Below are 22,358 nucleotides of genomic sequence, written 5' to 3' on the forward strand. Positions count from 1 at the left end.
TAGTGCTGCACATTACATCTGAGTCCTCTTGGATGCTACTCATGTGTTTCCAGTGCAATTTAACTTAGTGCAAAATATACTTCTAGAAGACTACAGAATCTAGGGATTTAAGCCGTGACTAACTGAGATTCCAGGGAAGATCTGATTTATGGATTTGAAAGCAAGGCTGTTAAATACAGCTGACATTGACACATGCTTGCCAAACTCAGCTTCTTTTCCCCTTGTAACTCATATTTGGTGCTCTACTGTACTGTCACTTGGTTCAGGGTAGAAGGAGTGGACTTCAGCTTTGCTGGACTTCACAGAACCATAGAGTCATGGAATTTAGGGCTGCTTGGAGGCCAACCTTTAACTCATTTAGACTTAGAGCAAGTCTACAGGTTGTGCTAACAACGTGAGCTGTATTGGCCAGGAGCAATGCAAGTAAGTATGTGCATGCTGTAACATAACCCACGTCTGTGAACTCTCTGCAGGGGTCTGCTCTTTGCTTGGGAAATCTTTAGTGAAGGTTGCTTCCTCCTATGTGAGTAGAGGAGCATCTTGGTTCCAACAGACCTGTCTGAGGGCTCTGTCCAGCTGTCTGCATACCTCCTTTCAGTTTTCCACAACATGTGACATGCACTCTGGGGATGTCTCTTTGCAATCCAGGCACATTCTTAACAGGAAGAGGAGTCTCAAGAGTGGAAAGGTAGGTGCCTAGAGCCTGGCCTGATGCTGAGGTTTGGTTAGCTGTGCCAAATGATTTTCCTATGACTAGCCCAGATGTTTACCTATGTGAGTCGATTCAGTCAGGGGTTTTACCAGGGCAGACAACCATGAAATTAATTTCCCACAGTTCTGTAGTTTGCTAAGGCAAGGCAGGAGCTCCCCTTTGGAAGAACTGAGTAAGTCCTCTAGGGCTGAGAGTGCTCTGTTCACACTGCTCTTCTGAGTTACCCCATGTCCCAAATCTACATTTCTGTGCAATAAGCCAGTGATCTTCTCTTTGCAGAAAAGCAGATACTGTGCTTTTCTCTTCCCCCCAGAGTCTTACCATCCTATTGCAACTTTCTCAGACTTGCCTTTCTCCAGCATAAAGATAACTATCTAGAAATCCCATGCCTTTAGCTGATGAGCCTTCTAATTCCATTGTAGTTAAGACTCTTCCACTAGAAAATGCTAATCTTTAGGTTTGATATTTTCACACCAAATACTTTTCTTTATGGATTTCTGAGTGCCAGCTTGAAGTTTTTTCTGTAAATTATTGAAAAGGATTTTTCTCATCTTAGGGATGCACTTTTTCTAGTCACAGGACTAGAATCTGCCAATCTGGTGCTTGATGGTAGGAGAGGAGAGAAGGTGATCAAGTTAAGATACCAAAGCATGGAACGTGTATGTGTGTAAAGAGGACAGATCTCCCTTGTCAGGTTGGAGAAGAAACCCTGTCTAAGGGCAGCACAGCTATCAGGAGGAGGGAAGTCAGATTGTTGGCCACATCTGCCTTTTCTCAGGGGCTGTCCAGTGCCTTCCTGTGCAGTCAGTTGCTGCTTGTGATCTGCCTGAGTATCAACAAGAGGTGCTAGAGTCTTTATTCCACTTGTCTCACCAACAGATATGCAAGCTCTAGTTTTCTTTCAGTTAGGGTCTTTCCAGTATGGCACATTGCTTTGAAACTAGTTGGGACTAGTGGGCTTGCAGTATTCCTTTACACACTTGGCTGTGGTGTTCCAGACTTGTGACAAGCAGAGAAATGAAATCTATCTCCTTTTTTTCGCTTTGCTTGTGATAAAGGCCCTGCAGGGCAGGGTAAAGAGAGTCCCAAGCAATAGATGCTGAGTACTCCTGAATGGGCAGAGCACAACCTGAATGACACAGCCCTGTTACTTGCTCCACATTACCTGTGGATTAAGATGTTCATTTTCCTCTTGTCTCCGTTCCCAGTGGCAGCTGGTCACATGCACCACAAAGTTTGTTTTGTAAATGCACTGTTCTCTGAAATCAAGTTTTCTGGATGGTGGCCTTCCACCTGTCAAAATAAGTGGTTTGATTTCTGCTGTGCCGTCAATGTTCAGCCTTACACAGGTTTTTTTTTAGGGTTTTTATGAGCTCTGCAATATTGCTTAAATTAATCCATCCAAGCAATAAAGCTTTCTCCATTGTAACAAAAATCCCCAGCTATTTCAAACTCTGCCACTTACTCATTCTTAGTGGAAACTTCAGTTGTGCTTATCTTGTGAGTCACAATTCATATGCTTCTTTCAGAAATCATCCAGGAAGGCAAGTAACTCTTGTCAAATGCTGCACTTCAGAAATCAAGAAGTATGGATTTTGTTAGTGACCAATTAACATTATTTAAGCACCCAAAAACATCTGCAGAAACGATCTGTTGATGCCATGGTTGAAGCTGCTTCCAAACAGCCTGTTTCTATAGTTTCTTCCTATTCAGCTTGGTGCCACCATCAGCTTCAAGCATAGCTGCAGCTTTGGGCACAGTTGCTGTGGTGCTCCTGCACAGATGATGCCGAATCCCTGCTGCTCCCTGCTTAACTTTACCAGGTTTTGGCTCCCAGCCCCCCTACGTTCCCCATATTCAAAGGTCTCTTGGACACATCTCAAGCACCTGGAAGTTGGTGCTGGATGGTACTATTAACCCTTTCGGGAGCTGGAGTAATCACCATGTAGGAGCATTTATAACATCTGATTTCTGTTTGCAACTGTCATGCTCTTGATCGCTCTTAATTAAATTTTCTTTTGCTCTCGTCTACAGCTGGTGTATCACACTTGGAGGCTGTTCCTTTTACTGATGCCAGAAGAGTCTGAATGGTCTTTTGTGTTTAAGTGGAGGTTGTTAAATAGCTTTATATTAATTAACTGGGATGGAGGGAACACATGGGCAAATGTACTTGAGGAGATCAGTTTAATCGTATGGAAATTACATTGAAAGTTAAATCCATTACCCTTATTGCAAAATTCGACAGTGCTTAGCCAATAACTGTGGAATTGGCTAAATCATGCATTTGTGCTTCAGAGCTGGGCAAATGCCTTATTTCCTTGAATATTTGCTCAAATGAAGAATTGTATTTGCCTCAACTTCATAAGCTGCCTTGTCATTTCTGAGAGTGTTTTAGGCAAGTGAGTTTGGAGGCAGAAATGATCAGTGAAAGAGTAGGGTCTAGTAAGCTCTGAGAGCAGTCATTGCAGGATGGTCACTCTGAAAAACTGGCTGGGATACCTTGACCCTCAGGCTCTCTGCTTTCGAGCAGGAATGTTTCTGTGCCCACAAAATAAAAGTAGCTTACACTGGTCAGAAAAATGTCTGGAAGGTCCAAGGAACAAAATGGCCTGATGGACAATAACAAACAACAACTAAATTAGAAGTTGTAAACTGCTCGTGGTTGATTCTGAACAGAAAGGGTTTGTATTTGTGGAATAAATGTGTTCACTTTGAGCTGCTTGTTCAGGCCTAATTTGGAGACAAGGCTGATGCTTGTAGCTGCACTGGACAAAACGCCTTTGCTGTGGCTCCCATTTTCAAGTGGTGAGGACAAAGTATTTATTCAGCTGTCAAGTGGGGAAAGAAAGCAAATTAGTTTTAGGCTGGAACACTGGATTGTGTTTGCTGTTGTAGTTCTGAGGCCAGATGGTGACTTGGACAGCCCTGGGGAATTGGTAACAAGTTTCTCCAGGGCAAAGATCAGAAGCAGAAGGAAATATTCAGATTATCTTGCAGTTCCATTTCCTAGAGAGGAAAAGGGAGCGTGAGATGCATTAGACTGTCTTAGGGAGGGGACTAGCCACCCCTTTTCTTCTGTTGTTGCTGTTGCTGAATCCTGGAGTCAGATGGTGGCAGAGTGGGTTTGAGACCTGACTCCCCCTGCGAACTGCAGCTGTCCCTGGGAAGGACAGGGCAGCTCTGCCAGCACCTACTGGGTGACGAAAGTGCCTCTGCCCTTACTCCTCAGCTCCCCCACAGCGCTTTTAATGACAGCAAAATGATTCAGGCATCTGTTTCACCAAAGGGTCAGGGAAGACATTGGGGAAGGAGATGGTCTAAGGTTACCTAACAATGGCTATATTTGGCTTGTGCTCCCGAAGCATTTTAAGTCCCACTTGCCCTGCCTCAGTGCTGGCTCCTGCCTCAGTTTCCCTGGTTTGGCAGTTTGTTTCAGGTACTCTTTAAATGAGCTGTGGTGGAGCTGGTAGGTAACCAGGCAGATGAGGTGTCTCAGCTGTACCTACTTAGGCTGCTCAACTGCCTGTTAAGCATGGTTCAGGCTCCGAGGGGGTAAGAAGGCACCAAAAACTCTCCAAGAAGCTCCACAGCTGTGAGTGTCTGAATATCTAGGCGGAAAATGAAGTAGAAGAAAGGTCTCTCTACTGGCACAAAACACTCTCCATGGAAGGAGTTTTAATTGCATTCAAACACAACTTAGCTTCCAGTGTGTTTTCATTTTGAGTTATCTTTTATGCAGTATCAACAAGGTAGGGGGAAAACAAGAGGACTGGGAAGGCTAAATGGAAGGAGCAGCCTGGCCGGGCTGCTGAGAGCCCCGGGCTCTGCCTGGGAGCCACAGCTGGAGCAGGGCAGGGAGCTGCTGCAGGGAATAGTGCATGGCTCTGTCTGGAGTGGCCCGGGGTGTACTGAGGCTGAAGAAATTAGACTCTGCAGGTTAGAAGGAAAAGGATGTCAGCCAAGGGGGCCATGAGGTTGGTACTGCCTACTAGGGCAGCAGTGGGTGAACCCAAATCAGCTCTTACAGTTTCCTTATTGCCTGCAAGTTCACTTGTTTCTCTTTCCTTCCAAAAGAGACAGGGAGGGAAGGTGATTATTGTGAATGGAGAGGAATGTAGCAGTGAGGCAGACACCTGTTAGGAAGAGATCTCAATCCATCAGATTGACAAGAAATCAAGTGCAAGGGGATGGGGATAGTTGGTACTATGATTGCTCAGTTGATACGCTAGGAGGGTAGAAGTCTTACACCATGTGTAGGGATGTGGCTAAACAACAGAGACATGCACATGTACTCACTTTAGCTTTTCATTTTCGCTTGCCTCAGTAAAAGCACTGTACTTGCAGAGCTGTTTCTCACTGCAAGAAATCAGTGAGATGGCACAGGTTGTAGATAAGGTTTTTCTTTCTTTTATCTCTCATTTATCTGTCTTTTTACCCTAGGGAACAGAAGTGATTGTTACAGCCCACAGGAGAAGACCCCTTTTAGTCTTCTCAGTCCTTCCTTGTATCCAGAGAATGTTGCTCCCCTTAAGCATTGACTCTCAGTTGAAAGGTTGGTGGAGAGGTTGGGTCAGATTGTCCCCTTTCTTGCAATGCATTATTTAAAAACAAGATGCATCACAGTATAAAAGTGATGCTGCCACTTCCAGAAGAGCGGGGAGTATCCAGGGGAAATACAGGGTGTTTGGGAATGGTGCTGCCTGCACTTCTACTCTGCCTGCTGTACCACTCCAAATACAGCTGCCCAGCAGAAGATCTTGGTCCATTAAGTGCTTTGCAGCTCATGTCTGTGGCAGCCCTGGGTTTGCTTAGCTGTATTCACCTTCCTCCTCTCATGAACTTCCCTGTGAGGCCAGTGTCCTCCTTGCCTGCACAAGCATTCACAGCTGATGTGGAGATGACACATCTGCCTGTCAAGCCTCTGGACCTTGGGACTCTCCTGAGTTATTGCAGCTAGTCAGCTTACTCTGAATATGAAAAACAGATTCCTGCAGGGAGTTTGGGGTTCAGAATTCTTCCTTTCTTTAATTTATTTTTCTTTAAGTAAATTGAGGGAACTTCAGCTATTCCACTGACAGGAAATACTGAAGGATATATCTCAAATCATTTGCTCAGATCTCCAGGGTATGGGGGTTTAGGAAAGGTTTTTGCTATAGACTCTCCACCAGCTCTGGGAAACATCTGTTCTGCATTCTGAATGCGTTTTCCCAGCAGAAATTGTTTTAATAAAATCATCACTTTTTCTGTGCTTAGAAAACCCAGTGCAGTAAAGCTTTTCCTGTGCTAAACAGTTCTTGACCATTGGTTAATGAAGTTAAAAACCTGCATGTAACATTGTTTGCCTTATCCTGTTTTTCCAGGAGCTTCTCTGATGGTTGTAATACGACAGAACTCACCAGAACTGAAACTCTCACCAGTGACTAGTGTTTAATATTAACTGCACTACTTGGTTTTGTTGGTGCTTCATTGCAATCTCCATTTGAAATCCAGTCTCTAAGCCATGGCATGTGACTAGCCATGTCTATTGAGTGAGACTATGAAAGCAGGGTGTTCTAAGGCATGGGTAGGGAAGGTGAAATTGTTAGTAATTTTTAAAAAGTATTTTTTTATCACTGTGTAGTGACCCAGCTCTGAAATGGCCTTTTCTCCACAGTAAGTAAGATATATCAGAAAAAGTCTTGCTGTGGTTTGATTCACCTGAGAGCAAATAATTATGTGCACAGCCAAGTTATTCTCGGCTAAACCAGAAAAACTGGAAAATCTGCCAAAGTCCTCAGTGGTCACTGTGGACTCCTTTGTCCTCAGCAGAGGTGATGAGCATATGGGTGGTAGCTACCTTCAAAGTTCAGCTGTGGAACCCTTTCCCTGGGTGGACAGCAGCCAGAAAAGGGAAAGGAAAACTCCATGAACATGAAGAGATTCTTCATTGGTCCGGAGAGGAAAAATTATCCCGGCTTGGACCTGTTCTGAAAGTGGTTTTGATTTTAATGGGATCTTTTACAGTTTGGGAAAAAGGGAGGTGTTGCAAGCTTCATCCCATCCAATTTCCCATGTAAGAATATTCTGTGTTCACAGACTGCAGTTTTTCAGACAACTACAATTCCTATTGTCACTAGTTGGGTTTTAGACTAGCATTATAGATAGGTATCATTTGAAAATGAAGCTTGACTCAGGATAGGCTGATGTTTCTCCTTTGCTTTCAGTTGGGTAACTCATCTTGCCTCAGAGTAGTGTTTTCAGATGAAAGCTCGAAGATGGATGGTGCTAAAATGTTTTCGAAATCAGCTGCCTCTCAAGCAGCTTTGAGGTCTTAAACAGACCCAGTAGGAGGGTGGTAGGTATTTCTGGGCCGACTGCATGCATTCTGATTCACCAGCAGACTGCTTCACTGCTTTGCCTGGCTTTCCTCTTCATTTTTCAGACAAGAACCCCTTCATGGTCCATAAACAAGTGAAAGAAGCACAGAAGCTTTAGTTAGCAAGAGATCTGGTTGTCCCCTCTTTGGTGATTCAGACTACCTGGGCTTAAACAAAAAACCCAAACCAGAACATGTACAGCAATAAATACCTTCAATCCTAAATTGCAGCTTGTAGAAGACACATTTTCAGGTCTGATATATTGCTACTTCTGCAAGTCCCACCCTCTCTTACTGGAAGTAAGGGTACTGAGTGGAGTCTGATTCCTGCTCTTCCTTCAGGTTGCAGATCTTTTGCCTGTGCTAGTGGTGTAAGGGAACTGCAAGCAGTATGGTTTTGATGGCATGTTTCATGCACGCTCTCTCTCTTAGCATCTTGTCTTTTTTTGGTTTCAGCTGAACGACTTGGACTTCATTTAACAAAATTGGATTTTCAGTTTCCTCTCCTGGGAGAGTGAGAGGAACTACTTTCTTCCCAACAGTGCCCTAGCCTGCTGCTTCTGCTTTGCTGGACCCTTACTTACCACCTCAGGCTGCTTGTAGTTCCTTAAAACAATTTAGACACCTGTTCTTCAGCCATGATTGCAGACATGGTGGATTTATCTCAGATTTGTGGTGCTTTCAAACTACTGGACATTTCCTTCAGTCAGCCAAGATCCCTTGGCAGTGCTGGTCTGTGAGAAACAGAAAAAACAAGTTGTTGTACAAGTGCACTGTAGGTAGAAGATGAAATATTCCCCAGCCCGGGTAGAGAATCTCTTTTGTGTCTCTGCCAGGTCATGCACAGAAAATAAGTTGCCTAGTTAGGGAGTCCAGCAGTGTTCTGCTGGGCTTGCAGCTGTTAAGTAGGACAAATTATTAGGAAGAATTGAATTACAAAAATGTGGTGTTTAAGAGGGTTTAGGAAACCTAGTACAGCTCTCTGTATGGAGACATGACCTAACTAATTCCGTATCATCAACTGGTTGTGGGAGAAACAGACAAAACTCAAACAGCCAGGCTGAAGAAAGGTGAGTGCTGGTCTAGCACAGCAGCAGGTGGGAAATACTGAGGATGAAAGTGATTTTGGGGGGCTTGTTAACTGCTGGATATCCATTAAATTCAGTGTCATGCCTTTGTGGGGTACCAAGCCTGCTTTTATTGGCTTTCCACAGAGCACAATGTCAAACTGAAATTCTCCCTTCTCCTCTTCAGTGTTTCCAATGATAATGGGCTTCAGTATATACATGGGCATTTCGTGCTCTGGAGCAGTAACACTGGAATATGTTCTGCTTTTGGATGTGACAGAGTAGTCCAACAGAGAGGTACAACTTCAGGAGTGTTGAGGGGACAACAGGACCTACACATTGCCTGCAACCTATGTGCAGCTGCTTCCAGACACAAGGTGCATTTCTTGGCTTCCTTATTTATTGGTAGTGGCATATCAGTTCTTCTGGGATCCTACATTAGCCGTCTCTTGAAAAGAATCAGAAGAGGGCTAAATGTCTGTCAAGTCACTTCAATTTTTGGGATATCTTTAGGCATCATGACGATAGGAAATGTCTAAAACAAGGTGAATCAGAACAGAATCTTCTAAAGTTCTCATGTTTGATTCCAAAACACCCTTGTGGGACACAAGGCTGTGGGTGCTCCCTGTCTGTATGAGTGAGATTAGAGTTTGAAATATCCGGTGTATCTGCACCCCCATATCTGGCCTTTGTGTAGTGCTCTCCCTTTTCATCGGTTACAATAAGACAAAATATGCAAAGATGTTGTAGATTTCATTAGTCACACTAGTTTATTCAAACCTCTTCTTTGCATAAGAAACCAAGGCCTGCACTGATCTCTGGGAAAGAATGTGCTCACAGCTTGGAAAAGCCGTGCGCTCGAATGGCACCGCGGCACAGCAGAGGTCAGCAGCTCGGGCACAGGAGAGGGGCCCGGCTCTAGGGTTTGGTGCCATCATTTGCAATTCAATCTCATGCAGCTCCCTCTTAGGAGAACAATTCACTAAATACAGAGTTGTGCTTTTTCCCTAATTCACCATATAATTCACCTCCCAAGTTCAATTAAGAAGCAATCTGTCTGTGACTGGAAGCAAGCTGCATTTATTTAGAAACACAAAATTATCCTTTGCCTCAGCAAAGACCGCATGCCTTAATAATTCTGGTGATGAAAGGCTAGTTGGGGTTTCCTTTAAATGGAATGAGATATTGTGTGAAGAATAGCATACTTTGCAGGGGTGGGGGTGTGAGAAGTCCTGGGGATGTAAAACTGAGAAGAGGAACTTTTGTTGAGCTTGGGCTTAAGGAAGTGAAGAGGACTGGGCATGAAAGAAAACAAAGGGAAATCTTAAGGATGGGACACTGAAGCTGGAAAAGAGTGATAGAGTTCAGAGCAATCCATCTTGTTGAATCAGGCTTGTTCCTGTTCACACATCTAGTGGCTTTTGTCCAGCCAAGCTCTGTTAAACTATGGCACTTCCTTTGGGAGACAAACCCCTGATTTACTGTGTCTCTTGGACCAGGAAGCTCTAACCTATAGCCAGCTGAGAGTCTGGGTATTTTATTTTCTTCTGAATTGTTTTGTAACTATCTTTCATCATAATTTTTCTGATATTCTTATCAGTTGTAGTAGTATAATGTTGGAGATTTGTTACCATCCTCTCAGTCCTTCTCCAGTGTGTCAGGGATATACCTTTTCCCCTGTCCTTGCCGCGTTGGACGGGCTGGAGAAGGATTTGTTAGTAGCCAGCTTCAGAGCAAAGGAGAGCTTTCCAGCTGGCGAAGCAAGACTGCTTCAGTGACTGGAAGATGTCCAGCTGTCTTGAAAGTGAGACATCCCTCTTGGAAGTGTCCACACTGCATCCAGCAGTGCCGAATGACTAACAGTGTATTCTTTTCTGCGTGTGGTGGTTTACCGTGCTCTTCATTCTTTACCTTGCCACCAAGACTGCAGAAACTTGCTCTTGCAATACCTCTACAGAGATCAGCTCATTCAGCTCCTGCTCTTAGTAAATCTCCATGAAATTAGCCTTCCCTAGAAGAGACTTTCTGCCTATTCAGCAAATGGAGAAACTAAGGCATGGTATGGTAATGAGTTGCAGGGTGTCATTGTAGGCTAGGAACAAATCCAGGAAAAGTGCCTAGCTTTATCAGGCATTTAGTCCCTGTTCCCTGCACAGGGAAAGCAGACAGTTTCTGTGGCCAGCGGACCCCCAGCTGACATTACTAGTAGGTGCTGTCCTTTCCACATCAGAGCTCTGCCAACCAGCTCACCAGAGATGAGTCTCTGCTCTTTTTTCCTTTGCAGGAGGCCTGGGAGAAGAGGTGTCAAGTGAGAATGCCACTTCAACTGACCACAGTGACAAAGCAGTTAAAAAGGGTAATGTTGTACCCCACCCAGACCTTTGGGTATTTTTTATTTATTTTTTTTACACTCTGTAAAAACATATTTTTGTTGTGTACATGTGTGTACCTCTCTGCCTGGGACATCAGCCCTGCCCAGGCATTTTTTGCTGTTGGTGAACTCTCTGAAAGGGTGGGTTTGCTGTGTATAATGTGGCGGGTTGACCCCAGCTGGAAGCCAAGCACCCAGTCAGCAGTCCCCTCCTCCAGCAGGAGAGGTGAGAAAGCAGGAAAAGCAAGAGTGAGAAAACCCATTGATTGAGATAAAGACAGTTTAATAAGTGAATGAAAGAGGGAAAAATATCCAAAGTGATATAAAGGCAACTGCTCACCCCCACCCACAAGCAGGCCCTGATAGAAGGATGTGTCAGGCCTCTCCAGGGAGGAGAATTTAACAAATTTCAGTTGTTAAAGGCAGAAAACTATAGCAGGAGTTAGGAGCAGTCAAGAGCTGTTGCAAGACTGGTGAGGAGAATTTGCCCAAGAGGGTGTGTTGCTGGCAAGGAATGGAAGCCTTGGTGGCACAGAAGTGTGGACCCAGAGTCCCCTGTGCAGAGCTGCTGCTGCACCAGGCACAGGAGAGCACAGAGCAGACAACTCCTCACTTGAGTTTGCTGTCAGGAGCTGTCCATGTGCAAATCCACAGAGCTCTTGGGCAGCCCCAGGAGCAATTTGTGAATAGAAGACAAGACTACTTCTGTCTTGAGACCCTCTCTCTTCTTCTAGCTGTGGACCTCATAATGCCATTGCCTGTGCTAGTACCTGGTACCAGCAGTACCAGGTGTATGCAAAGAGCAGGAGAGTGGTTCCTCCTCTGTTGAGAGAACACCCAACCTCAGAGCATCAGCCTTCCAGGATCCAGCAGCTGGCTTGGGGATGGGGCAGCTTCTGAAATGCCAGGAGGTGCTCAGGAGTAAGAGGAACAAAAGGCAAATTCCCGTCTTTGTCTTGCAGCTCAGAGCAAGGTATTCAGCAGGAAGGGCTTGACCTGGTGAAGCAGGAGGGAGGGTTTAAAGTTCATTCTTTTCATTCCCCTATACTGCCTGAATTTCCTTCCCATTGTATTGATCCCCTCAACCTTGACAGTAGTGGTTTGTTCACTGGTGCTTCAGCTGGAGGGATGAATAGGAGAAGAGGCTCTCAGCAGCCCCCCTGGTCACTCGAGGAAGGTCTTAGCAGGACCTGTGCTTTTTAATAACCTGGCAGCCCATGTCCCTGACTTGGAAAGCAAAGCTGTGGCTGGTCTTGCTGATTTACATACAAATTGCCGTATTCTTGGGCTTCACAGTGGTCCCCTGGGGAGCCACCATCAGCAGTGCTGCTCTTCAAGGTGACAAGGATGTTCACCTTGGTGTGACCCTTTAGGCCAGCAATCCCTGAAGTTACTCCTTTGCCCTAGTCCAGCTGATGCGTTGGCTGTGCAATACAGGGAGCTTATGTAGCAAGTGGTGTGTCTACACAGTCCTTACACAGGCTTGTAAAGCCCAGCTGGACTGTGGCTGCTTTGAGGTTTGAGCTGCCCATGGCACATCAGTCAGGGGGTGAACAACTCGGAAGCTTTGAGTAAAGGATATTTTCTCTGGGTCAGACTAACACCACATTAAAAGTGCAACTCATGTATGTATAACCAGTATCTGAGCAGAGCAGCAGCAGCAGCACAGATGTAGGGCATGGTACAGGGTCTGCCTAGAAGCCTGTATGAATCCTCTGGCAGATTTTAAGGCCAGCACCGAACACCACACGACCAGGCCTCCTCTACCCTTTGCAACAAGAAATGAGATGTGTTCTGCTTTCCCTTTTGTATTTTTGCTCCTTTTCATTAAAATAAGAGATTCAGCATGGATGGAGATTTGCACTTCTGTTTTTCCATCCTGAGCATCCCTCCTCCAGCAGAGACTGTCTGATCTATAGATTTCCAAACCACCCAAGACCTGGTATGTGAAACCAAATACTTTTCAGCCTTGAGTACAGATTTCAGTTAGGAGTCTGTCACCTTTTTCCAAGGCCAACTCGAATGAGTGAAGCTATTCCTGATAGAACAAACCATTCTCTGCAGATGAGTGGATGGGTCTAGGCTTGTTTGAGTCCCACCTCCTGTTCCCTTTGTTTAAGTACTATGTCCCCATTTGTGAAGTTGCTGTTGCAGAGAGTGAGTGGCTAGAAACAGGGAGGGATGTGCTTTTATATCCTAATGGGAGAACAGGTTTGGCACAGTTCATATGGAGGTTCCAAAATAAGAAGGGTCAGTTTTCTGTAGATTAGCAGTCTCAAAGTCCCAAAAAAATCACTGGCACATCTGGCTATGACTTGTGGTTTGGTTTAACACCTTGCTTTTTCTTTTTATCTTTTTCTGAAGCTCCAGGGTATTACCTGAGGGCTGCACGTGGAACTAAAGAGGATTTAAACAGTGTTGCCACTCTGTCTTGCAGACGGCAGGCAGAACACAACGCTTGCAAGGAGCCCGAAGAGGAAGGAATATAAAGATGAGTCTGGGATGGATACACACTCCTCTCCCAGAGTGCGCAGGGCAACCACATCCAGGGCTGAGAGGATCTGGCCAGGGGGGGTCATTCCCTATGTGATCGGAGGAAATTTCACTGGTCAGTAGTGAAAACACTGTCTTCTGTTAGTTACGGGGTTTGTGTCTCAAATTGTGTGGGAAATCTCTGGAACAGAGTTCTCCCACAAATGACTCAGGCCCTTGGAAATCTGTCTCCTGAGATAGGGTGGGCATGTCGTTGCACAAGGAATTGTGCACTGTGGAAGCCTGAAGCTGAGGTGCGCAGTGAGATGGTTCTTCTCTTGGAGTCCAAGAAATAATCGAGTGACTGAGTCACTTTTCTTTAGGGGCCAGCACCTGTGAGCTGTGCTCATCCCCTGTGTTTCCAGAAAAGAATCCTCTCTGCTGTTGGAAGAGCAGGAACAGAACTACTCTAGGTTTCTGACAATAGCTTTGCATTAGTTTTGAGGAGCATCTGTAGCACTCATGAAATTCCTGGGTGTCTTGGGGTGACAGAGCAAATTTGTCACATCACTTAGTAGCTGGTGTTCAGATCAGAACACCTGGCAGCTCTGCCAGAATGGCCTGTGCCTAGAGAGCTGTCATGTTTTATGTGCACAAATATTGACGTACTTAATCTGTAAAGTTTGCTACCTTTTTATTAGAGCAGTTAATTCATCAAGCACAAGGAGAGAAAAGATGATACAGGAAATTAATGCTATAGTTGGAAGTGGGCCCCAGAGTCCTAGAGGTGTCTACAGGCATAAGATTGGCTGTTTGAAAGGTTGACTGTTCCCATATATCCAGATGAAGTCCCTTAGAGATTTTCCTGAAAGCCAAGCCTTCACTGTTTGCTCATCTTGATTTCTTTTCCAGGAACCCAAAGAGCTATCTTTAAGCAAGCAATGAGGCACTGGGAGAAGCACACTTGTGTGACCTTTGTGGAGAGAACTGATGAAGAGAGCTTCATTGTGTTCACATACAGAACATGTGGGTAAGTGATGCACACACTCCCTGCAGCTCCGTATTGCAAACAGCCCTTTCAGTGACACATGGCTCTGTAAGCCTAGCCCAGAATAGACCAGTGGCTACATTGGAGAATCTGCCACAGAGATGCAGCTGGTCTCTTTCAGTGAGGGTTGCTAGGACAGTTTAGTATTTGCTCAGAAGGTGCTAAGCCTTTCTGGATTCTTTTTTCCTGGGATAACACTTAAGTGTACACATGCATATTTATAGATACGCACTTTTTTCTTTATGTTTTCTGTATACATACATGTATAGTGTATGCAACTGCTGGCCTGTCCTGAACCCTGCCAGATGCCATCCTCTGTTCCTATGTTTCAGAGTTTCTCAAGTCACTGAAGTGCTGCATGGGTTTGTGGGTTTTCTTTTCCAGGTGCTGCTCCTATGTGGGTCGCCGAGGAGGAGGCCCTCAGGCTATATCCATTGGAAAGAACTGTGACAAGTTTGGTATTGTGGCTCATGAGCTGGGTCATGTGGTGGGTTTCTGGCATGAGCACACACGGCCTGACAGGGACCAGCATGTCACTATCATCAGAGAGAACATACAGCAAGGTAAAATCACACTTCAGGTTATTCCTGGGTTTTGGCTGGGTAGAAACCTTTCTTGCTTCACTGTGGAAGATGCTGGTGCTCTGTGAGTTGAGATGGAGAAGAAGAAATATTGCTACTTCTTGTCTAGAATAAGGGTCAAAATAGCTATATGAATAGACATTTTGGATGTCCAGTTGGAATTGTTGGAACACAGGAGCATATCCATTTCATTCTAGGCTCCCAGAGGTAGAGGGCATCTTCTTTTCTTTTTTTCTTTTTTTTTTTTTTTTTCCTTTTACAGTGGTTTTTTTCTTTTCCGTTTTGTTTGTCATCACAGGTCAGGAGTACAACTTTTTAAAGATGGAAGCTGGGGAAGTGAATTCACTTGGAGAGACCTATGACTTCGACAGCATCATGCACTATGCTAGGAACACATTCTCCAGGTGATAATTCCAGATTACACATCCTTAGGACTATTTTTGGTAATTGTGGTTGACTCTGTGGGATATATAGAGCCTAAAAAGGGATCTCTGATCTATTGCTGCATTGCAAGGCTTGAAAAATATTTGAAAAAGCACAGTGGGCGTAGTATGGTGGGCTCCTGTTTTCCCCTTTCCACTGTATTTACTCAGTAATAATCCTGATAATCTCAGAGAGTTTCCAAAGCCTTGTTAACATTCTTTGCAGCCTTTTCCAGGCAGCACATGTGTATCTGTGTGCATATGTGCCCACGTGCAAGTTGGGTAACACTAAATCAAGCTTTGAATCTCTTGGTTGTCCAGCTTATGCTTTGGAGTCACAATACTACTACCTTCAGAGTCTCTAGTGGCTGTGCCAAGGAAGAGTTTAACTCTAGATCATGATCTTTAATTACTTGGGTATTTTTTTAATCATTTACGCATGAGCTTTCGATCATGGCCTCTGCAGCTATGTGGTTCTGTGTGACTGGGTTTTGTCATGGAGGAGTTATCAGTGCTGCTGCAACTAACTGCCAGTTTCTGCATAGGCTGTTTGTCCTTGACTCCCATCTCATCCTTCCAGATGGAGCCCACTTTCTGACCAGGCTGCTCTACTGGATAGAGAGGTGATATAAACATAGTTACGTCCTGGATTTGGAATGAGAGTAACTGGATGACCAGCTTCATTTTGCTGCATTATTAGAAGTTTTCTTCCGTAAACCCTACTATTGCTCTTTCCCAAGAGCTTTCTGTCACTACATATTATGAGTAAAGGGGTTGGAAGGTACAGTGGAAGTATTTACACTCTTGGCAAATTTTTGTTGCAAAAATTAAAGGTGTCTTTGGGACTTTGTTAATCTTCTTACTCCCCACTTGTATTGAAGGGCCAAGCCTGTTGTTCTGTGCTTTTGTTTTGATGACTTCACATCAACCAGTGGAAAATTACCAAACATGCTGAAATGCTGCTTGTTGTGGCAGGAGGAGATGGTGTCTGGGCAAGGGTATTTTGCAGCCTTCGGAGATTTCTTTGCATCAGATACCCAAAGCAAACAATTTTTCTTCCCTTGAGGCATCTGCTGGACCCTTCCAGCATTTGCTAAACTCTAAATGGTTAGAATTGTCTTGCACAAAAGCAGGATTAAGTTATTACAGCCATTTATATTGTGGATGCCTTTGAGTCTGTGTCTCTTGAAAACCAGGGTCCTTCAGAGCACTGCTGGGCCAAAATGGGATAAAAATGGCAAGAGTCCTTCTAAATTTAAATTGGTGCTCGATAGGATTTTAAAGTCTGTTTTCTTTAAGCCCTTTGTCTCTGTGACCCACCCTTACCCCAGTTGCAATCTTTGTGCAGTAATTGAACTGAGCACTAAGTGCCTCTGTGGGCTGATTGTGCTCTCACCACACATAAGCAGTGCTGGGAATAGGCTTTTACTTTGCCAAGACCTGTCTTGACATCTGCTCCCTGAGGAAGCAGTGTATTGACCAGCCACAAAGACTGGTGGGTGTATGCATGTATCCTTCCCACCTCACTGAGGTTGGCGAGTGCTGCCCAACTGCAACCCAAAGTGACAAAAGCACAGAGTCCATGAAGATATTAAGTTCCAGCAAGTTTCATTAAGATCAGTGGCTAGGAAAGGGAGAGAGTCCCTGCGTGGCCCTGTAAGGGAAGGGCTACACTGGGTGTGTTAATACATTAGCAGACACCAGAAAGCCAACATAAGATGGCGTGAGCCCCTGACCAATGGAGATGGGATGTGTGAGTGAGCAGGGGAAGGACACAGAGTCACATCTGTGACTTACTCTCTTACCTGGCACTTAGCACAACCTTGTTTTTAACTTCTGACAATATTGACAATAGTAAATCATATGGTGCTTGCCATGGTCTAATGCTGCTATAAATCCTGGGCTCTTTTTATTCAAAACTTTTACCTAAGACAGAAAGGTACAGCTTTTCTGAGACTTGATGAGTCTTGCTAGTGTGCTAGTCATACTTTTGAGAATTGGTGTAGAGTCACTCCTTCTTTCCATTTCATAGCAAAATATGTCTCTCATTTGTGTCTATGGCTAATAGAAATAGGAGTATGGCACAAGAGACTGTAATGACAGCAGGAACAAGATTTTACCATTGGAATTTCTGTTCTCATCTGTGTCAGAAATTTGCCTGTTTTGCAGAGTGTGGCTGCAGGCTTTTATTTCCTGATGGGTTCCTTACAGACATGGCAGCAATCTAACCTGGATGTTGCTGTATCGTGTAACGATTTCTTTTACAGTGGTCAAGACCATAAATGGCAACTTAGCAAGAAGAAAGTTTAAACCTCCACAAAGTCCTAAGCAAGTAGCTGGTTACCTTAATTCACTAGGTAGCTTGCTAGTAGACATGGCAGCACAGTCTGGAGTTACCAAACATGACCTCTACAAAGCTTGTGTTCAAATCAGAATGTAGGTAGCACTGCCTCCATATCCAGGGACATCTTGTATTTGCAATGCACTGTCCTAATCCTGCACAAGACATACAGATATCCTCCACAGATTGTACTGTGTGAAGAAGAGTCATGTAATCTCTCTTCTGCACATGGAGATAAAAATACAGAACTGGGACAAACGGTAGCTGCCTGCAGCTCAGTTCTTAAACTGCCTTGAATATCTGCTTCCTTGAGTGTTGTTTAAGCACCTGTATTTTTTACCCTATCTATTGGGACATGAATATTTAGCATTTGCTAAATCAGTTGATAATTTCATAGCATTGGCATGGCACTTTGCACACTCAGGGTACTGTGTGGATGCTAAGGACTCTTGTGAGTCTCTTCTCAAACTCTGTTGTTCTTCGCTGGTAGGAATGGTGGGGTGTTGTGCTTGACTTACCACTGCATTGGGCAGCTAATGCATGTTCTGCTCATGCCTGGACAGCAAGAGAATGGGGCATCCAGGATCCATGGGTCTTTTCCTACCTCTGGGAGGAGAGTTTAGATATGCTGCTCAAGAATGGTTCCGGTGTTAGATTTCCTGAGCTGCTTTGTTTAATGATGTCTGTTTGGTGTTTATTAAAATATTTGCACTTTTAGAGACACTCACCAAATGTGCAACTTTACACTCGAAGTGTTTTTAAGCAGATGGTGTTTAGGTGGACAGCATGGGACTTCTGGAACTTGTGTGGTTTGGGCCAAGCAGACTCCTGTTCTTGGTTCCTTTGATGGCAAAATGAGAGAAACTACTTACTGCTTTGTAGCTGGGAGTCATGTTCAGCAATGCATGTGAAAGGAGAAAAAAATTCAGTTGGAGGAAAAAGCAAAACCAAAAATCTGCCTAGAGTACAGCCTTCTGGAAGAAAATGTGTTTGGCAGATAACAAGGCTAGTTTGAAGTTATGGGTTGTTTGTGTTGTGTGAGCAGTGCCTGAGGTATACACTATGTGCAGAAAGCTGAGGGCTGTGAGTGTGCATTTGTGAGGGCTGGAATGGGAAAAAGAATCAAAAGTTTGCATGTGCAAATGGTGGTTTTTCTGTTAAATTCTGTAATTCTTCCCTGGTTGAGCCTGGAGATCTGCAGAAAGCATTTCAGAGGCCACAGAAGTATGTCCCTGCCAAATGCTGAGTTCTTCTATGAACTCCCGAGGAGGCTTGAAAATTTACTTTGAGCAAACTGACCTGTTTCTACGTTTGTGGTGTTTCTGGAATTGGAGGATTTGTTTTCAAGACATAAATAAATCCAGTCCAAGGCATGCAGCTGGCATGTAGAATGCCAAACTGAATTTATAAATCAATATTTGATGGACTCACCTCACATCTTGTAAGTACTGATTTTGGTGCTGATCAGGAATTTTTCTACTGCTGAAAAAACCCCAACATCTCCCATGCAACAGCTGATTCCAGTTTTCAAAACAGATTAAATTCCTTTCCTTCTATTTCTTTCTTCAGTTTGAATATTTACAAAACAATTTCCCCCTTTCCCTTACCACCTCTGGACTAGGCAGCACTAAAGTTACTGCTTCTGCCCTGATTTCCCATTGGACTCTCTGGACAGTTATATCCTGTCCTTCATGAAGAGCAGTCTGCTTCACTAAGCTGATGCTGAAGGTTAAGCTCGGTGTTAGCCTTGGCATCCCCAAGCCTGTTTGGCATTCAGGGGTGCAGTGAAAGGTTCCTGTGGACTGGACAGCCTGGCTGCAAGAGCTTGGATTTTGCCAACCTGGAGTTCAGGTTTCTGATTCCCTCCCTCCCTCCCTGCAGTCCTAATGCTCCCTTGGGGTCTCTCTTGCGTGCAAGCTCTTGCTTGGCTGCATGGACTGCATTTTGATAGAAGTGAGGCCTGAGCTTAAATCCCTCACTGGACTGAGATCAGAAGTGCAGTAAAGAGCTCCTGAATGTGAAGCACATGGAAGAAATAGTAGCAAGTAAAAAGAGGCAGAGACAAGTAGAGTTATTAGCTTGGAAACTCATACAGAACAAAGGTAGAGCACATGATCTTTTCCTCTTGTCTGTGGCAGCCCCAGTCACTGCCAGCCCAACCCCATCTGCTACTGAGAAAATTCCCCTTCCCTCTGCTCCTTTGACTTAAATGCCAGATCCTGCTGAGCCAGATGTGCCATGAACCTTCTGCAAGAATATTTCATTGCTTTTTCTGATTTATGGCAAAGAATGTGCTACCTCAAACAGAGGCAGCAGCAGTTTCGAGCTATCCAAGAGGAATTTTCTGGCTTGGCAGACTTGCCTGTACATTTGGAAGCTGTCTGCTGTAGTGAGAAGGCTGTCCTGAGATAGTTAGCAGTTACTAGAAGCTGCCCCACTCTTGCTTGTTAGCATGGGATATATGGCCAGGGGGATGGGTGTGGGAGGCCTGCCAGCACTACTTTCTGTTCATTGCATCACTTTCCCTGCTTCACTGCTCTGTGTCTCTCTGCTCTTCCCTTTAGAGGAGTTTTCCTTGACACCATCCTTCCCCGTCGAGATGATAATGGGGTCCGGCCAACTATTGGTCAGCGCATTCGCCTGAGCCAGGGAGACATCGCTCAGGCAAGGAAGTTGTACAAATGCCCAGGTAAATATGGCCTGGGGAGATGGATCCTGCTTTATCATAGACGCATGGTTTATGTGGTAGGCATGGGAGTTCAAGAGCACCTTAACAATGCCTTTGAGGAGAGAGACTTGGGAAACACAGACTATCAAGTGCTTTAGGCTGGAGCTGTGGGAGAGAAGTGAATTTGCCTAAAAATGTGTCTACTGTTAGTATTTTGCCAACATTCTTGTTGGGTTTAGGGCTTCAGATTGGTCCAGTGTAGGCTGTATTTGTAGAAAATTAAACCAATGTACAAGACCACAGACAGAGTGGGGACTAGGAGTTAGCACAATGCTGGAAAGATTTCTGTTCGTCTGAGGCCCTGGAAAGTGGTGGATAGCTGCTGTGCAAATCCACTGTTTTTCTGCATCCAGCAGAAGAGGTCAGAAAGTATGACTTCATAAGGGTCCATAATTAATTCTGAGGGCTTCAGGGTCTGTATGTTCAAGGATTATTGCTTTTAGCTTATAATGGGTGGTATAACTTTTGGGTCTATTAGTTCTAATAAACCTTTTTTCTTTTTTTGCTTTTTACCTCATCATTACATTTTTCTTTTTACACTCATCATTATCTTCAAATTGATTTTGGTTGAACAAAATGTTGTTCTTGCAAAATTATGTCACAGATTAGTTTAGGGGTTAATTTATTTTGCACTATGTTTTTTGACTGAGTCAGACTTAATCCAACCAGGCTTTTCATTCCCATAGCTGGAAGAATCAATTACAGAGTTAGATTTCTCAAGGCAAGCTGAAAAGCCACTTTGGCCTGAGGTACTAACTAAAAGCTACAAAGCAACTTTCTTTAAAATGAGGACTCTTCTGTGAGTCTCAAGTTTTCCATTTGCAAAGTAGAACTTTTCCTACTTTTTTTTCCCACAAAGCTTTAGCAGAGGTTATTGCAGTTCAGAACATATTTGGCAGCAAAATAATTAGAGATTTAGGCCTACTAAACATTTTTTTCAAATACCTGTTGTTCTGCTTTGGTTTTCTTTTTTTCTTTGCATCAAAATATATACACAGGTTGCATCTGAGGAGAAGAAGTGCAGTATATTTAATGACATTAACATCTTCATCTGCCATTTGAATCTGTGGCTTTAAAAGTTTTCTTCCTCTGCAAAATACAAAGCAAAGGAGTTCAAAACCAAAGGACTTCAACTGTGTGTTCAAGCAGGGTCTGAACGAGACTTTAGGATGAAGACACTTATGCTTATGTTCAGTAGTCAAGCTAAGGATTTTAGGGTAAAGTGCAGCAACATAATTCAGAAGTTGAATGGCAGATGGCTTCCCTGTTAGAAAGAGAGTCTCCATCTGAGAATACCTAATAATATATCCCAAAAAAAAAGAGCTAGTATGGTGGAAGATGAGTTACAAGTATGCACTGGAATCAGCCAGAACAACTGCTGTGTCTGTTTTAAGAAACAGGACTCTCCAGCTCATTAGACTGGCGTTCATGTGGCTGCTACAGTTAGGGCTTGCTTAGCTTGTCCATTCTAAAACCCTGCTGTTTCAAATTCCTCTTAATTCCCCAAAGCTTATACCTGCTGGGTTAAAGTTAGTGCCAGGCCAGGTGAAACCAAATGAAATTTGCTGAAGGAATTTCTGGAAGGCAAGATGCAGTCTGCTACATAGTAGTTAATGCTACATTTGCTATGGCTGCACAGTTGAGGATTTGATGACTGCAGTCACTACAAAAGCTTTAAAACAGCTTATCCTGCTGTCTTGTGCTGTGCTAAAGGAAAAAGGCTTGTGTAGCTGTGCTAATTGTGCAGGAATGGTTAAACTGTAAATTGAGAATGGTCCTGCATTATATCACCTCCTCCAGTTCTCTGGGCATTTTCAAAAAGATGCAGTGTACCAGTAACCAGCTGATGAGCTGCAAGTGCCCATCACTCAACTGCTTCATTTACAAACGAGTTCTGAAGCATTCACCTTTCTACTTTGCTTTTCACCTCTGTTCCTTTCTACCTGCTCAGTTTCTTGGATCCCAGAAGTACCAAACCGTTGCCTTATTGGACCTGTTGGCTTCTTTGCTACTAAGTGGAGTACAGTCATATTGCTTTTTAGAGTGCTCTGCAAGAGGTTGTGCTCTACCCACAAAGATGCATTGCTCACTGTTGTGCTTCCCCCTGCACTGCAAGCAGTCGCTTTCCTCCATGCTGTAAGACCAGCCTGTCACAGGGTCTGGGGATTTCCTCTGCAAGGGTCGGAGAGTTAGATAGGTCTCCTTGCATATTTCAGCAACGTAGTCTTTGCAAGTAGATACAGTAGTGATGCCTTGAAGTG

General features: G+C 44.2%; 1 protein-coding gene across 1 annotated transcript in view; it reads left to right on the forward strand.

The window, feature by feature from the left end:
* TLL2 (tolloid like 2) overlaps positions 1–22,358 on the forward strand; it is an 85,926-nt gene that overhangs the window by 37,134 nt on the left and 26,434 nt on the right. The window contains exons 3-8 of the mRNA XM_032116854.1: positions 10,419–10,490; positions 12,943–13,113; positions 13,890–14,007; positions 14,410–14,588; positions 14,905–15,010; positions 19,934–20,058. Of these exons, the coding sequence (XP_031972745.1) occupies positions 10,419–10,490; positions 12,943–13,113; positions 13,890–14,007; positions 14,410–14,588; positions 14,905–15,010; positions 19,934–20,058 (771 nt within the window). The remainder of the gene's footprint in view (positions 1–10,418; positions 10,491–12,942; positions 13,114–13,889; positions 14,008–14,409; positions 14,589–14,904; positions 15,011–19,933; positions 20,059–22,358) is intronic.

Source organism: Corvus moneduloides, chromosome 8, assembly GCF_009650955.1.
Source record: "Corvus moneduloides isolate bCorMon1 chromosome 8, bCorMon1.pri, whole genome shotgun sequence".
Taxonomy (NCBI): Eukaryota; Metazoa; Chordata; class Aves; order Passeriformes; family Corvidae; genus Corvus; species Corvus moneduloides.